An 18,876-nucleotide genomic window follows, 5' to 3' on the forward strand; every position below is an offset into this window, starting at 1 on the left:
GTGTTCAAAATGTCTGTGAGAGATATATGAAACTCTATGATGTCATAGAGATTTAACAGGTGTGCACACAATCGAGGTCATCATTTTCTATTGAAAAACACATACGCACACATATGTTTCTCATTTAACTGTACATTCCGCTACCCCCCTGGTTTACTGGTTTAGAAATACCATTGTTGGTAGACCTGGTGCTTTCATTTCCTGAAGGCAGGAGATTCCCGAAAGAAACCCTTAGCTTTGGGGAACTCCATAGTCCCGCCTCACACCAACACAAGGAATGGGCACAGACAAAACATATATCGCATTCACACACACACACACCACACACCACACACACACACACACACACAAAGAGGCAGCAGTCACATGATGCTGACTCTGAGACTGCCCCACCCATTCAATAGGTCTTTCAGTGGTGTATAAAGCTGTGAGTTTCAGTGTTTCTATATTAAGTATAATTTCTGTTTAAGCCACTATAACATTTAATGTGTAACAAATTAAGGTGTGTAAACTGCAATCCAATGGATACCATTATCATAGAAAGTTCTGAGGAATAGTGAGGACTCATTGCATTGGTTTATGGTGTGTGGTTTCACTTCTCTTCTGTTTTATAGAACTGCTTCTTACCAGTTTTTTTTTCTTCTCCTTTACTGACTCTCTTTCCTCCTTATTTTTCTCTCCTCTTCCTTTCTGTCTTATCCGATCCATTTTAATACAATTTATCAGTCTTGCCTAAGTTCTCTTTACTATTACTTCCCTCTTCTTTCCCTCTATCTTTAAAGTCTGCAATGAGTTTTAAATATGTTTGAGGTTTAGCAAAGTGGTGTTTCTACCTCACTGATCTGAATCTTCATCTTCATCTGATCACATCTTCACCCAATCTCTCAGAAGGATTGGGTTTGAATATGAAGTAGCAACCCAACAAAATAACAACATTTATTTACTGTACAAAAATGCCCTTAAAAGGAATAATTCACCCAAAAATTACAATTCCAAGATGTGATGTGTATCTTTCTTCAACAGAAAAGATTTGGAGAAATTTGCTCACTCATGGATCCTCTGTTGTCATCTCACAGCATATTTGTTTAGACTGTTTTTGCTTGTAAATGGTCCTTGGTCTGAAAATCTTTTACACTGGAGAAAGCAATATAATGGATAGAGGAATAGTATTTAAGTTAGAATGTTCAAAATGGATTTTTTTCTTACAAACATGCAGCTTTTCACTTCACAGGACAATAATTGATGGCCTGAAGTAGTGTGTATTATTTGTGGACTATCATGATATTTGAACCGTCTGCTGTTTGAACTCTCGTTCTGATGTCACCCATTCACTACAGAGGATCCGGTGGCGAGCAAGTAATTAATTTATCCAAATCTGTTCAGGTTAAGAAACAAACTCATTTATGTGTTTTTTGGGTGAGCCATTCAACTTTAGCATGTGTCTTCTTGACCCAAAGATTTAAAACGATTCTTCACTGTCTCCATCGTAACAGACGTTAACAGGAAAGATGCTAATAGCTATGACTTCCCTGACTTTTCTGCCTAAACTAAATAGGCTCTTGGTGAACTCACTCTCACTGTGTCAGTGAGGCTGATCACTGGGCAGAGTAGTGATTGAACGAGGGCCGAGTCTGTGCCAGTTTCTACACAGAGCAAGCAGTCTGTGAGTAACGACAGGAACCAGTAGGGAGGAAAGAAAGAGGAACCCCCCAAAAAGAACAATTCGGCTGCTTAACGACTGCTATCTATTCCTCAATCTGTCTCACTCTGTTTCTGTCCCTTCTGATATCTTTCTGGTATAAAACTGACAATGAAGAAACAGTATGTATGTTGTAACAAACATGACTAAAAGGTAGAAACATAAAAATGAAGCTGTGGGAATCCATGCCAGAAGTGATTCAGAAGCATTCAGACCACCACTGCATTTTAATAACTGGTACATAGAATATAAACTGGTTTGTGTATTCCATGCCCTGTTGTATGTTGTTATACTGTTGTTCTCTTTTTAAAGAGAGGAATGTTAATGTCCAGGCTGTGTTCTCCAAAAGAAAGCTTAATAATGGTTGTGACCTAATGAATACAGCGATAGCTCTCTGGAACTCTGCCCTCCCACTGGAGATAAAGAGCTCATATGCATCATGGGTGAGGGTGATGGAAAAATCTGGAAATAAAGAGCAAAGGTGGTAATATCCTGGAATACATTAACCTGGTTGATGAGAGCAGTGCTAACAGAAGACTACATCTGTTTGTTTGGATAGAAAAGATGCTCATTTACCATTCAAATACATGCATTTCAAAGGCAAATGGAAAAAGGACTCCAAACTCTGAAGTTCTCTAAGTTTTTGCCAGTAATGGAAGTGAAGCTCATTCATGAAACCACAAAAGCCAGGTACTGCTGAGCACAAGCTCATGTTTCCCAAACTCTAATGGATCTTGTGTGTGTTCTTATGCTCATTGTGCTTTAGGTCTTGAGGAACAGAGGAACACCTGTGTGTGGTCAACCTTTGTTTCAGTTTGAGGTTCACCTTTCTTGAATCAGTTATAAGTAACATTTATCATGACTAAAATATGACCACTTTATATCCCAGCTCAATGAAATGTATAGCTACTGATCTACAAACTGATATATATCAGTATTGTTATTGTTAGTACAATGTGACTAACCAGAATAATCAAGGTTTTTCGTATATGTTTTTATTGCTACGTGGCAAACAAGTTACCAGTAGGTTCAGTAGATTGTCAGAAACAAACAAGACCCAGCATTCATGATATGCACGCTCTTAAGGCTGTGCAATTGGGCAATTAGTTGAAAGGGGTGTGTTTCAAAAAAATAGCAGTTTCTACCTTTGACTGTACAAACTCAAAAATATTTTGTACAAACATTTTTTTTGTCTGGGATTTAGCAATCCTGTGAATCACTAAACTAATATTTAGTTGTATGACCACAGTTTTTTAAAACTGCTTGACATCTGTGTGGCATGGAGTCAACCAACTTGTGGCACCTCTCAGCTGTTTATTCCACTCCATGATTCTTTAACAACATTCCACAATTCATTCACATTTCTTGGTTTTGCTTCAGAAACAGCATTTTTGATATCACCCACAAGTTCTCAATTGGATTAAGGTCTGGAGATTGGGCTGGACACTCCATAACATTAATTTTGTTGGTTTGGAACCAAGACTTTGCCCGTTTACTAGTGTGTTTTGGGTCATTGTCTTGTTGAAACAACCATTTTCAAGGGCATGTCCTCTTCAGCATAGGGCAACATTGACCTCTTCAAGTATTTTAACATATGCAACTGATCCATGATCCCTGGTATGCGATAAATAGGCCCCAACACCATAGTAGGAGAAACATGCCCATATCATGATGCTTGCACCTCCATGCTTCACTGTCTTCACTGTGTACTGTGGCTTGAATTCAGAGTTTGGGGGTCGTCTCACAAACTGCCTGTGGCCCTTGGACCCAAAAAGAACAATTTTACTCTCATCAGTCCACAAAATGTTCCTCCATTTCTCTTTAGGCCAGTTGATGTGTTCTTTGGCAAATTGTAACCTCTTCTGCACATGCCTTTTTTTTAACAGAGGGACTTTGCGGGGGATTCTTGAAAATAGATTAGCTTCACACAGACGTCTTCTAACTGTCACAGTACTTACAGGTAACTCCAGACTGTCTTTGATCATCCTGGAGGTGATCATTGGCTGAGCCTTTGCCATTCTGGTTATTCTTCTATCCATTTTGATGGTTGTCTTCCGTTTTCTTCCACGTCTCTCTGGTTTTGCTCTCCATTTTAAGGCATTGGAGATCATTTTAGCTGAACAGCCTATCATTTTTTTGCACCTCTTTATAGGTTTTCCCCTCTCTAATCAACTTTTTAATCAAAGTACGCTGTTCTTCTGAACAATGTCTTGAACGACCCATTTTCCTCAGCTTTCAAATGCATGTTCAACAAGTGTTGGCTTCATCCTTAAATAGGGGCCACCTGATTCACACCTGTTTCTTCACAAAATTGATGACCTCAGTGATTGAATGCCACACTGCTATTTTTTTGAACACACCCCTTTCAACTAATTCAACTAATTGCCCAATTGCACAGCCTTAAGAGCGTGCATATCATGAATGCTGGGTCTCATTTGTTTTCTGAGAATCTACTGAACCTACTGGTAACTTGTTTGCCACGTAGCAATTAAAAAATATACGAAAAACCTTGATTATTCTGGTTAGTCACATTGTACTGCTATTATTTTGAACAATACTGTAGATAGTATACTCTTTAAAAACATTTAAATATACATATATAAAAATCATAATCATGCTGTTTGTTCACATATCAACATGACCATGATTGCTTACACTGACTGCTAGCTTTTAAACAAAAATGTAATCAACAAGACAATAATATTGTGGAACTTACATTTTTAGACAATATTTTCAGTTATTTGTATATTTTTGCTGGTGAAGTCAAACAAGCATTACTGACATTTTTAGCTTCAATTTTTATCAGCTGTTTGAACTCTGAACCTGACAGCATCCATTCACCGCAGAGGAGCCATTAGTGGAAAAAAGTGATCTACATTTCTCAAAATTTGTTCCAATGAAGAAACAAACTCATACATCTCAGGATGGCCTGAGGGGGAGTAAATTGTCAGCAAATATTCATTGAACTGTCCCTTTAAATGAAGCATAGGCATTGAATGTTCTAGTTTAATGGTCTTAGTACAGACACTTGAAGAGAGGAAGTGAAGTCATAAATCCTTCTTGTTCTCCATGTTTAATGTCTATATGTCTGAACTTGGTTATGAGCTCATTCTTCATTCACTTGTACACCTACTTCACCAAAACTGAAACGCTAACAAAAATACAGTCCCCAATCTAATGAAATTACATTTTAAGCAATTAAATGCTTCAAATTTATCAATTACTCTTTCATTAGTGGGTCAGGGGAACTCAAGGGAGTGTGGCAACTAGAACAGTCCCATTTCTATCTCCCTTTCCTTCTTTAACATCCTTTTTCTCTTTCTTGCCATATTGCCACACTATTGTTATATTCCCTGGATCCTCTTTTTCACTCTACGTTCCTGTCCTTTGCTTTCTACTTTCTTTTTTATCCTTTATATCCTGTCCTCGATGACCTAGCTCGGTCTAATGAAGTCTACTTTAGTCTCGACAGCAGACTAGAAGCTCTTAATGAAATGTATGCTGATCTGACATCAGCATTGTGCCATTTTTCCTGACGTGAATAGGCTTTGTATTCAAGTTTGGAAAACTGATCCCAGATCAGTGTCAAAATAACAGTTTTCTGGGGACCTACAATAGCACAGTGGACCTCAGCATCATTAATATTTCAAAGGATGAAAAGAAATAGGGCGAAATGTTTTGTGCTGCCTCTTTTTTTCTATCATATCAATTATTTAGGAATTCTGCTGCTTAATCAACCTCTCTTTGGCTGTTGGCCGAAGTGCCACAGACCACTTTGATAAAGCTAATTATCTTAACCTAGTTATATCGCATTACTAGGCTGCAGTTTGATAATAGAGCTCACACGCGGGCAGATTATATTGACATAATGGAGAGAGGGATACATATTTGACTCAAATAATCACCGTGTCATCACAGTTAGCCGTTTGTTGCTAGGTTTGAAGGCCCGTTTTCAATAAAGATAATAAAATATTGTAATGAAATACGCTTAATTATTAAACAAATATGCTAAATGCAGTAGGCTCATGGGGAAAAGTAACACAGCATCGAAATTTGATCAATTATTTCTATTCTAGCAAATATTTAACTAATCACTGACAAGAAGCGTGACTTGCTGCCCCTTCTTAAGTGTGTGTGTCGCCCCCTAGAGACTGTATTTCAGGGTTGCCAGGTTTTCACAACAAAACCCGTCCAATTGCTACTCAATACTAACCCAAAACTAGCCCAATGGCGATTCAAGTGGGGTTCCACGGTAAAAATAGCATTTCAGGGGCAGAATACTGGAAATTATTTTTATACTCTAATATATGTAGCATATTGTACAATTAATATAAGCATATTTATCTCTTTCTAAACAGAAACACTCTGTCTATTATAATAGCAAATATCTAACCATGTGAAGCCAAACAATGGTATAATCAGTGATTTCTCATGAAACTGCTGCTTTAATGGGAACAACTTTAACTGTGAAATGAAACCAAAATGCATTGTTCCTATCTTGAAAATCCAGGTTTACATGACTTTTTATTCTATTATGCAGGGGCTTTGTTTAAATTGATTAACGCATTAAGGAAGAGGGATGATCTCCCTGGGAATAGGGGAATGTGCTAGGAAATATCAGATACAAAAAGCAGAGAATGAATACTGGGACTTTTTCTAGTTTCAGAACACATTTTTAAAATGTAACATTAAAAGACAAATTAAAAACAAACATGATATAAAAAGAAAATGAATCCTACATGAGGCATTTTGAAAATACTGAACAGAAAAAGGCCCAGTTCACACAAACTGTTCTCTCTAGATTAATATATACAACACAATTCACCTAAACCTTTGAAAATGCAGTAAAAAAAAAAAAAAAAGTAAACATATTTTTGGGAATAACATGGTTAGATGATGGCCTAAATAACAAAAAAAAAAAAAAAAACTGCTTAAGGCTAATACTGTAGATACATAAAGCTTATGACACTTCACTATTTTTAATGAAAGTTTCAACCGACACAGATGTTCACAATGTTTGCATACTGATTTACATTGAGGTTTTACCAAATGTGCCCTTCATAGGTATGCGCCGTTGTGCATACAACCATCCTTACATAAAATTACCCTAGTAACCATTGTTTCTGACCATATACCATAGCTATTAATATCAATGTAATTATACCAAATGCATATAGGGTTATAATTTTTTTTATATTTTTTGTAATGTTTTTGAAGTTAGTGGTGGAGACTGATATCAAATTAGCACAGCTTCACTGTAGTAACAATAACTGTACCGGTATTCTAGCAGAAACAATGTCACTTGGGGACCACAGTAAAATTACTACCAAATGTGCAGAGAAAAATGAATCACAGCAGATGATAGCAATATCTTAATACAGCTGCACATTAAATATATTACACTGAATTGTAAAATGTACAGATATCTTCATTTAGGCTATACAATTCTGTATCAAATCCAAATGTAAATATATATATCACATGATGTAATTTGTATATAAAACATGGACTTTTTATGTCTGAGGTGGTAGGATATGCCATGCTAAACATTTAGGTGTTAAATTAAATGAACAATATATTGTCTATAACAAGCCTGTTTGGGCTTATTGTATTATTTCAAACTATAACAAATGCCTTAATTTATTTAAAATTTTACATTAATGTATAAAATGACAGCACTGCATATAGAAAGTCACAATAAAAAAAAAATCATTCTCCTTTATTTCGACACAGGTGAGTAGTTTCAGAGCAATCATGCACGACACCTGAGCTTCACTGAACTGCACTGTTTACACATGGCACTTTTTTCATGAGTCTGTGAAGCAGGTGAGGCATGGGACTCGTCCTGGGACAGCACAAACACTGAGCGTGACATGCCTTGTGTAAATCTGTCCATAAATTCAGCAGCCAAGAAGAAGATAGAGCTAAAAATGAAGGTATTAATGGTGTGATTCCGCTGGTTTCTCAGGCACAGGTGACTCTGATGTCAAAGGTTTAAGCCCATGATGGGTTTAGCTGTCTCGTGGACTCTTCCTAGAGTCCTGTTGTCATCTGGGCAGATAGCTGGATACTATAACACTGTGGCCTCTTCCATTGCATTTACCCACCTGCAAAATAACAGTTGATTTCTTTATCATAATTCTGAAGATTTCAAAGGGGAATGAACAATGCAGAGGTGAACAGGATGACTCTTGTGTGTCGTACCTGCGTGCAGTATGCTGGTCATCTGCCCTGAAGGTGTAGTACAGTGTTTTTTTATGGTACAGCTGGAAAACGTTGTCTTTGTCTTCCCCTTCTGATCGATCAGACAGCTTCACAGTAAAGCCCTGCAGAGGAAGACTTTCAGATGCCACTTTATCCTGCAGACACAGGAAACAAAGAGAGAGACACAGAGAGGTTAAATGTGTGCAGGGTTTGTGCTTTATTCTGTATACTATTTTCATTATTTCAGTGTTATCATTTTACGTATTTCAGCACCTGACCAAAAAAGACAGCACAGTTTAGCATTTCAGACAATGTGATGTAAACGTCCTTTAATGAGATTAATTAAATGTGACATTATAATTATTTCATTATGTAATTTATCCGTCATTCAGTAGTTTGGGGGATCTATTTTTTTTAAAAATAATTATTGTATTAATATTTACTATTAAGCAGCACAGTTTTCAACATTAACAATAATCATAACACAAATCAGTATATTGCAATGAGTTCTGGAAGATCATGTGACACTGAAGACTGAAGAAATGATGCTGAAATTAATTACTGCATGTTTAAACATACAAATGCAGCCTTGGTGAGACTTCTTTCAAAATCTTTAAAAACCTTACAGACCCCAAACATTTAAGTAGTGGCATAAAAAAAAAATATTTATTGCCACGTTTACAAATTATTAACATTGACAGTCCTAATTATATTTCATCAATCACCCAAAGTGGTTTCTTTGTTACCTAAGCTATTGATTTAGTATTGATGTTAGGAACCAGAGGCTGATATTGTATCAAAATCAACATTTTGTATTGATCCAACACATTAAATGTAGTTTGTGCAAGTTATAATGTGCGTTTGTATGAATGAGTGTCTGTTTGTAGTGTCTGTGTTGGTGTGGGAGACTCTGGGTCCCCTCACCTCTCGTGCTTTAAAGGTGTAGAGCACCTTGTCTTTGAGCAGAAACCACAGCCTCTTCCACTTCCTTTTGCTCTTTTTGCGTCTTTGCAGACTGCCGCTCATAGTGGAGCCCTCTGCACCCACAGATACCTGCACACACCAATACTTTCTGAACTCTGAGTATAAAATACCTTCTTCATTCAGATGTGTACGTGAGTGTTGTGTGTGTACCTGTGTGAGAGGTGAGGTGCTCTTTCTGTTCCTCCACAGGCTGGGTGGCTGTAGGCTCTGGAACACAGCAGAGAGAGGCCTGCTGGCTCTGTTTGTGCGGGGACTGGTGCTCCCACATGACCCTGGAATACTACCACCTACATACACATCATACACTGACATTAACTATACAGCTATTGGGATCATTTCAATGTTCAGAATGGAAACAGTCTATTTTGTTTAAACAGTCAACTGCAGATGAATACTGAAAAACAACAAACGTATATTATATTCTTGATAATACTGTAAAAAACCATTTTAACTGTGATGGTGAGTATGAAATGGTTCGAAATTGCATAGCTTTTTAAAGTCTGATTCTTTTTGGAGGCTGTTACCTCTCTTTCTTAGCTCAGCGTAGCAGTGGTCACAGACTTTAGCCATCCTGTCCTTCAGGTATTTTAGAGGATACCTGTTTCTCGAGCAGGAGCGACACACAACCTAACAACAGGGCGAGACAGTTCAGATGAATGGTAAAAATGAGACGCAATGAGAGACGATAATAAAAATAAGAGAAACCAGGGTCACAATTTAATGCTGATATTCAGTATATATATACTACCGCTTAACACATTTTGGGTCAGTAAGATTTATTATTTAATTATGTATTTAAAGAAATTAATACTTTTATTCAGCTCAACTTTTTTCTTGAGCACCAAATGAGCATTAGAATGATTTGAAAGATGATGTGATGCAGAAAACTGGAGTAATAGTTGCTGACATTTTAGCTTTGCATCACAGAAATACATTACATTTTAAATATATATTTAAGCAGAAAACATATTGAATTAACATAAAATCCCTGTAATCTACTTTGCACATTGTCTGCACAAAATTCACTTAAAATATTGCAAAACACTATAAAGTCACCATATTACCCTGAATGACAATGAACAGAACCCTTTCCTGCCACAAGGGGGAGCTGGCACTTCTGTTAAGTGCTGACTGACTAGCGTTTAGTCAATCGCTAATAACAAATTTATTCATAATATCACAGAACAAATGTGTTTATTTAATGGCAATAAATAATAATAATAATAATAATAAAAAAACTTTTTTGGTTGGAAACAAAACATATATTTGTAATATAAACACTAATACAAGCTCATGTGGCTCAGTGGTAGAGGATTGTATTAGCTGTACAAAAGGTAGTGGGTTCTATTCCCAGGGAACACACATACAGGTAAAAAAAAGATTATTGCCTGAATGCGTTTTAAAGTGTCTGTGCATGAATGTAAATACATATAATTCTGTGAAATATCCGCTAATGTAATCCTGCTTCAATTTATTATTATTTAATGCAATGCTGTACATACATTTTTGAGTCTAAATGCTTATTAGGGTCACTGTAAGACCACCTATGAGTGTTTTATTGTTAACTGTAACGTATCAAAGAATATATGTCTTGAATTTAAAAGCATAGTAAAATTCCACCACCCCCACATTATTTACTCATCCTCATGTCTTTCCAAAACCGTAGGATTCTTTGTTCATCTTCAGAACACAAATTAAGGTATTTTGATGAAATCCGAGAGCAATGCAGAAAGGTACTAAAGGCAACATTAAAATAGTCCATGTGTCCATGACATCAGAGGTTCAGTCGTAATGTTATAAAGCAACAAGAATACTTTTTGTGCACAAAGAAAATAAATTAACTTTATTTAACATTTTCTTCTCTTCCGTGTCAGTCTGCGACGCACGCTCACGAGAGTACAACAACAGCGTGTGATGCTGTAGGACCTGACATACACCCAGAAGCACTGAGAGGATGAAAAGTCTTACATATTTGAACCAGAATTTTCAGAAATGTATTAACGTAGCTTCATGAGATTACAGTTAAACCACTGATGTCACATGGACTATTTTAATGATGTCCTTACTACTTTTCTGGGCCATAAAATATTTCAGAATGAGTCAGAAAGCTCTCAGATTTCATTAAAAAAAATCTTAATTTGTGTTCCGAAGAAAAATGTGTTCTGTTTACAGGTTTGAAACAACATGAGAGTGAGTAATTAATGACAGAATTTTCATTTGTGGGTGAACTATCCCTTTAAGACTATCATACATTTCCCTACATGAGGTACATATGTTTTACCTTTCCACATGCATTGCAGTGATGCCGTCGCAGTGTTAGCCTGAAGTCTGATGTGCAGTTCATGCACATCATCACATGTGAAACAGGAACTAGAACAGGAGCAGCCTCTCCCAGAGACATCCATAATTTCTCTCTCGCCTGGAAACATGGACAGTAATTTCATCATTTAGTTTCCTTGATACTGAATAGTAATGCTTTAAACAAAAACTTAACAATTATCTTTGTTTTGTTGCTTGTTTGATAAATAGCCATAGATATTTTTGTACAGAGGCTGTGTGAAATCTTTCCTCATACCTCACTAGAGCAGCTGAAGGTATTGAGGCCTGCGGCGTGATCCGCTATAGCCCGGCTCAGCGTGTGGAACCAGTCCTCTCTTTCACCTAAAGAACTGTCAGAGACAGAAAGAAGCCATGCTTGAAGTGATGGCATGACAGAAGATGTCAGTACAGACACATGCAAACCATTACCTCGCGGAGAGAGTGATTGTAACATCGCTGACTTCTATCCTGAGCGTGTGGAGCACATTGTCTATGACAGGTTTACTGACCTACAGACACATGAAAAAACAAATACTGCTCAGTTCTTGATAATACAATTCATATCACACTTAGTCTAATCTGTTTTGTTTCCTAGTAGTTTAGCGGTAATCAAAAAACTAAATGAATCTGCTGAGAGACTCTGTGTCTTACCTTCATTCTACTTAGAGTCAGTGTGTTTTTCAGCCTGTATTTACCATCCTGCTGAGGGTAGGTGTACAGCATCACGTCATTCATCTGCAACACATGCACAAACATGATTACTATATAAATGGGGACTAGAAATTGTTTTATAGACAACTAATTATAAGTTCTATAACCTAACCCTACCCAGCACTTTAAATGTTCTGCTTTTTTTTCCAATAAAAAAGAATTTTATTGTAATACCATTCTTACAAGGTGTTTTAATGTTAGCAAAAGTAATAATGACGCTTGCCTTCTTGTGTCTTTATTTCCACCACAAGGAGGCAGTAAAAGCTTTTAAGTCTGCACACGTCTGCTCTATCCCTTTCCAAGTTAAACATTTAGATTAGATTTACATTATTTAATAAGAATTATTAGTTTAGTTATTATTGCAGTATATTTTTCTATTGAAAAGGCTATCAAAATAATAATATTTACATTATTTTTAACCCCTAAATTTAAGTATGAGGAGAGTAATAGTGATGGTTGCTTTCTGTTATGTTTATATCTACCACAAGGAGGCAGCATAAGCTTTAAATCAGTGGTTATCAGCCTATCTGATTTCAAGACCCCCATCACACATTTTTATATATGTATTAGTATATATATATATATATGTATATATATATTAGGAGTGTCCATAGATGAAAATAATGGTAACACTTTATTTTACAGTGTATGTTAGAATTTATAATAGTATATTCGGCACAATTACAAGAAGCTAAACCTGAAGTACATGATGTTAATTATTTTACTCAGTATTTTTTAAGCTAATTTGAGGCCCCCTATAACTTTGCAGTGGCCCCTTAGTTGGCCCTGGACCCCTGCTTTAAATAGTTTTGACATGATCTAACTTCTTCCTCTCTGCTCAATGCTCATTCTTCCACAAGTGTAGCACGTTCAGTTCAGTACCCAAGAAAGCAATTCACACGTTCAATACAATAGGTTGTGCTTAAGAAAAGCAGTTTATGGGATATTTTCTGCTTTGCTTCATTCCTGACAATGAAGGAGTTGTGCTAAGAACACAGACTCACACACACAAACAGGCTAGCCCTGCACTTCAAACCATTGTGTTTGCTCGACATATATAGCTCCAAACAAAAGTGGTGATATCATGAGACATGCAGTGTGCGTGCCCCAAACATCCGCAGTTCACAGGCCGGGTCCAGGAATTCAGCCTGGACGCTCCTGAGAAAGCCATTTTGGGTGGAGGCAGCAGGACAGAGACAACAAAAACATCAACAACAACAGCCACAACAAGCCTCAAAAAGCTGAGAATAAATCAGTTCTCATGTAACTAGTGTGTGTGACGTTGGTGAAGAAAAATACAAGAGAAAACAACAAATAACTACAGTAAAAATCCTACGTAAGACCTCCATAGGGATCTGTTCAGGGGCGTTGCACAAGATCCCGGGCCCTATGCATAGGCAGTCCTGATGGGCCCCCACGGCCCCGCTCATGAAAATATCCAGGTAAATAAAATATATCCCAGACTTTTCAAGGGCCCTCACTTCCTTTGGGGCCCTGTTAATCAGTACTGGTTTTACACCCAGTCCGACGCCCCTGGATCTGTTACCATTACAGTAGTCATAAAAAACAAGGCCCTGATTATGTGTCATTACAACTCTACTTAACTAGTTTTGAATGATATTTGTGACCATTTCCTATCCTGTTCAGCTCAGGTGAATAAACTTAACCACAATGATTATTGGATAGTGATATTTATAGGAATTTCTGGGACAGACTTTCTTTCTTTCTTTTTTTATTTTTTTGTTAATTTTTTTCTTGTGGTATTATATGTATACTTTTATAGCATTTATTAATGTTTTCTGTAATTTTGCAATGTGCTCATTTTTTATTCTTTTTATTTCATTATGTATTACTATTTCTATTAAGCTTTACTTTTTTAACCTATTTTATTTCTATTAGTTCAATGTAACATTCCTAATATTCATAATAATTTTTTATTATTTTTATTTTAGTTTATTTCAGACTGACTTAAATTAACATAAATTATTTTAAACATTTTAGTTTTAGTGAACAATAACAACATGGTGTAAATCACAGAATTTAAATTTCATGGCATGTTTTCCATGATCATGGAACCCTGTCTCAGTGATCAGAGATAGTCCTTCAAAGATAACTGTGAAGTGGTAGATTTGTACAGGCAATGAAGGGTCGTTTTGACAGAGGAAATGGCCTTTGGGCATCAGTGTATGAGTGATAGTTGGTTTACGGGATTTTTTGAGTGATTCACTTATTAATCCATAAATTAAATCCGTATCTTGAAGAATCATCTTTAGGGGACACTATGACATCATGTCACAACCAGTCAGTGCTGGACTCTATGACATCAGTCACAAGTTCTCATAAAAAAAACACCAAGCAGATATTGATCGATTAAGGGATGGAAGAGAGCAGAAAGGAGAGGATGACAGAAGATGAAGAAAAACTCCAGTATCTGGGATCTTCAGAGCCAAGAGTGTCTCAATATCAGAAAATAGCTTCCTGTATGTATACATTGTCCAAATTTACCATTTGTACCAGCTTTTCCAGTAACATAATGAAGAACTACAGCATATTACACTGTTTAAAGTGAACTGTACGAGCACGAGTCTGACCATCATCAAATCAAATGCGATAAAGCGAAAATGTGCCAATGTGAAAAAGTTACTTATTTAGTACTCAGAAAAAAGGAGGGAAAAAAGATGGATAGTAATAAAGAAAATGATTTGTTTCCCCACCCAAAGGTCTGTATACACTAGGCTACTCTTCAAAAGTTAAGGGAAAAGTCTCATACTCACCAAAGCTACATTTATTTGACCAAAAATACAGTATCAACAGTAATGTTGTGAAAAGTTACATTTTTCTAACCATCGTAAAACAATCATACTGACCTAAACATTTTTGTGCAAGTTGACATTTTTTCTAAATCTCAGCAGAGCCCGCAGAGCCCATTCTTCTTAAAATCTTGTCATTAAGACATTCAGAAAACCACCCGAAGTAACAGAATAAATGTACTTCAGGTAAACAACTGAACTGACCACTCATGCAGTCTCATGTTTTTAGTGTTGTTTTTCAGTCTGCTGTTGATCTGTTGTTCTCTGGGCCTAGTCTTCAGTGTGCTGTCAGTAAAGTCCCAGCACAGGAAGTTGGCATCCAATGACCTACAGCAGACATCCTGAGAGGAAGTACGACCCTTGAAAACAAGAGAGCTATAAAGAGAGGTGGGGGTAGCCTTGTGCTACAGCTAATTTAGCCTCCAGTGTCTGCTGAAACCAGCTCACTTACTCTCTAGGAAACTGGCTGACTTTTGAATGACCAAATTTCAACAATACACATACCTGTCTATAACTGCTCAGTACCTAAGAGGGCAATATAGGCAACTTCATATTAAAATTAAATGTGTCAGGCAACTAGCTGACAGTTAACTAAATTTAATTATCTTTACAAGCAAGATTCCACTCAAGACTTTTCCATGCAATGACAGTTTTTGGATTTAGAGAAAACCAACTGTATAATAAAATGTTTTTTATACAGTTATAGCTTTAAGAATGCAACACCTACTTACACTCAGACACAAGAAGCGATACACATCTAACTGAAAGACAATCTCTTAACAATCCCACACGGCCAATTGGTTTGAAAAATCATTTTCAGACACATGAACGGCTGTGAAGTCACTTGTTCTAAGGAAAATGCAGAAATACCATGCAAGAGTGCTTTTCTCCCCACTTAAGTACATCTTTAAAAGTAAGTTCAAAGTTCACTGTATATGAGATATGGTCAAAGTGCACTGATGAATGTAATGACAAGCATTTATGGTAAACTAAAATATTTAATGCCATTTCTATTGAAACTTGTATTTCATTCTATTTGTAATTGCACATTTGTAATGATGAAGTAGCAATTTAGTGGGTTTAAAATATATTAACTTTAAATGTAATATCAAATAACACATTAAAGTTACAAATTATAATGAAGTATTTTCTTATGACAAATGATTATTAAAATGTAATGATTTCAAACGTACTTTAACATAAAACTATAATTCTGACATTATTGCAAAGTGCACTTTTTAAAAGTGTACTTAAGTATGTAAAAAAAAAATCATGAACGTTTACTTGCTTTAAGTGCACTTAAGTGGCCTTTTTCATTTATGTTTAAATAATACTCTATTATCTGCAATATGTTTTTTTTTTTTATATATATATATACCTGAAGGATTGAATTACACTTCAAGTGCACATTTAATGCAATTAAGCACACTGCAAGTTGAGAGAAGGATGACAAAATACCAGGAAGAGGTGTCTGGGCTGCCTGCTTTTCCGAGAGACCTTCATCAGAGTGCCCTCCTTGACAAAAACCTGCAAAACACGCAGGTGCACGAGACCAGGTGACTTATGGGTAAGGGTGTTATTCACTTAAACCTTTGATGTCTAATAACTGTTACTGATCTTTCACGTTTTACTGCCAGTAAAAACAGTAATAAACTATAAACATGAAAGCATAAATACAGCGTATGAAGCTGAATGTACCCTTCCTGGTTGAAGAAGGTCTCTTTTTCCTCTCACGCTGTAGTCAATGTGGACCAAACGAAGCAGGTTCTCCTGTGATTGCAGTAGAAAGACATCAAAAAGTGAAAATGAGAAACAGAACTGATTTGTGAATGAGAAAAAGGAAGAGCTGTTCAGAAATGATTTAGGGTAGAAACAGAAGGTTTCTGTGTCTGTGACTGCGTGTATGTGTTTGGAGATGCCTCTGTGTCTGGCTGATTTCACATTACTCTCTTTGTTTCCCGACACCTGGTACAATATGATGACATCATATCCCCTCTCTACTTTTCATCATGTATTAACAATACAACACTCGCTCGCTCACACACAGAAACAACTCACCCCGTGTTTTAGATTGTCATTAACCTGGTCTGCGACCTCTGACACGATTACTAGCGCAGCTGTTGATAAAAAGTTGCAGTCATAAGCACAATTAATGTTTTCACAGTTCAAACATGGTCAGTGGTCATCATTGTGTGAGAGAGAGACCGAGACAACAATACCTTGTGTGTTTTCATACTCTTTTGAATCCGGAGAGAGGTTGTTTAAGTAGTCTGGAAAAAATGAGATGAAAACCAAATGACGGATTAAGAGACAAAATAGCTTTTATTTCATCATCTCATACTCTTTTAAATACACTCAAACAGTCTTATGTTTTATGTACATGATTCAACATTCTGTACATTATTTACAGTTCATTTTTACCCCAATCCTCAAAGTAATTGGCAGCCTTTTTGTAGTGAAATGTAATTAAGTGACAAAATATGATTTATCAAAATGTGAATTCCAGGACTGCAAGTCAGCAACAAAAAACTACAATTGTATACCTACTGTAAGATTATGTCAATAAAGTGTTGAGCAAGTAGTTTTATTATTTAATTACTGTATCTTCTGTGAATTTTGATGCAGTTTGATAAATATAGACTGTTGATGCGTAAATGAACCTTTGTGCAGTATATCTGTATGCAGTATTTATGCATATACCTGTACTTCCAACATTTACACTTGTAGAACTCAATCATTGTGTTATTTTTGCATTATTTGTGTAATATAATATTTATTAACATTTTAAATAAGGTTTTATTTTTATATTTTCAGTTTTTATTTAAATTTTATTTTAAGTTTTAGTTGTTTTTCTATGTGATTTGTAATTTTTTTGTCATTTTTAAATAAATGTATTAAATATTTCTATTTATCTTTCATTTATTTCATTTTACATTTATATTATTTTAGCGCTGTCAAACCATTAATTGCGATTAATCACATCCAAAATAAAAGTTTTGTTTACATAACATATACGTGTGTACTGTGTATACTTATTATGAACATATAAATATATAAACATGCATGCATATATTTAAGAAATTTTTTGTTTATATATGAAATACAGTTATATATAATATAATTTGTATGGATATAAATTTATGCATGTAAATATTTTCAAAATATATACTGTATGTTGTGTGTATTTATATATTCATAATAAATATACACAGTACACACACATATATTAAGTAAACAAAAACATTTAATTAGGATGTGATTAATCATAATTAGTCAATTAACAGTTAGTTAGTTTTCGTTAGTTAGTTTTCAAAACATCAAGTTTAAACAAGGTTAAAACTGTAAATTTCTGTTTTATTTTTTATAAAATCTTCCAACAACTTTCAAATTTCAAAATGTTAGTTTTAGTTAACAATAACCAAACTGCACAAATGATTAAGTTAAAAATGAACTGAATACGATAAAGTATTAATATTGGAAAATATCATCTGGACTAAATATTTGGATCATGCAGTGTTCACCTGTGAGGATCATGCGGTACTGAAGAACACGCACAATGACCCGCAGCAGCTGGTGTTTCAGAGGAACATGAACTCCTTCTGCATTCTGTGTCTGGAATACAAACACACATGCATATGAGAAATGGCACATTAAACAATATACAATGAACAATAAACACAGACATACAGAACTTGGACACACACACACAAAAAATGTATGTCAAACAGAACTTGTTACTCCTCATGATAAAACTTTTTACTAGCCAAAAAAACATAATTATGGTATTTACAATTATTATTTTATAGCATCTGCACATGCTGCACATAAATGTATAGACACAAACAAATCTCTATAAACACAAAACAGTTTTTCCCTTAAAACTCACACATAAAGCTGATCGGACAACCATACACAGAGTTAAATCCCACCTGTGCTCTCTCTTGACTCACAAGATACAGTATCATAGATCACAATGGCACTACTTAGAGAAGCCCATTTCAAGGTTATTCACTGACCTTCCATTTTTCCAGTTACAAAAAACCCTGAGTACGCCTCATTCCAGCCAATTCCATCCCAATTATATCATTCACTGGGAGAAAATGTGAACAAGTGAATCAGTCAAACAAGCTGTGAGAAGAAATCAATCAA

General features: G+C 35.7%; 1 protein-coding gene across 2 annotated transcripts in view; it reads right to left on the reverse strand.

Annotated features, from left to right (window-relative positions):
* Window positions 1-6,124: 6,124 nt before the first annotated feature.
* The window catches only part of LOC113086679 (FYVE, RhoGEF and PH domain-containing protein 5-like), a 36,900-nt gene continuing 24,148 nt past the window's right edge, over window positions 6,125-18,876 (reverse strand). Inside the window, exons 8-21 of one of the 2 annotated variants that reach the window (XM_026255478.1) lie at window positions 18,249-18,339; window positions 16,947-16,997; window positions 16,786-16,844; window positions 16,426-16,497; window positions 16,186-16,254; window positions 11,858-11,941; window positions 11,636-11,715; window positions 11,463-11,556; window positions 11,169-11,306; window positions 9,412-9,514; window positions 9,038-9,174; window positions 8,855-8,956; window positions 7,904-8,058; window positions 6,125-7,806 (exon numbers count right to left, since the gene is read on the reverse strand). In XM_026255478.1, the coding sequence (XP_026111263.1) occupies window positions 7,770-7,806; window positions 7,904-8,058; window positions 8,855-8,956; window positions 9,038-9,174; window positions 9,412-9,514; window positions 11,169-11,306; window positions 11,463-11,556; window positions 11,636-11,715; window positions 11,858-11,941; window positions 16,186-16,254; window positions 16,426-16,497; window positions 16,786-16,844; window positions 16,947-16,997; window positions 18,249-18,339 (1,272 nt within the window). In that variant the 3' untranslated portion in view covers window positions 6,125-7,769. Of the gene's footprint in view, window positions 7,807-7,903; window positions 8,059-8,827; window positions 8,957-9,037; window positions 9,175-9,411; window positions 9,515-11,168; window positions 11,307-11,462; window positions 11,557-11,635; window positions 11,716-11,857; window positions 11,942-16,185; window positions 16,255-16,425; window positions 16,498-16,785; window positions 16,845-16,946; window positions 16,998-18,248; window positions 18,340-18,876 lie in introns of both variants that reach the window. The other variant, XM_026255477.1, reaches the window with a different exon arrangement.

This window comes from Carassius auratus, unplaced genomic scaffold, assembly GCF_003368295.1.
Source record: "Carassius auratus strain Wakin unplaced genomic scaffold, ASM336829v1 scaf_tig00043813, whole genome shotgun sequence".
NCBI lineage: Eukaryota > Metazoa > Chordata > Actinopteri > Cypriniformes > Cyprinidae > Carassius > Carassius auratus.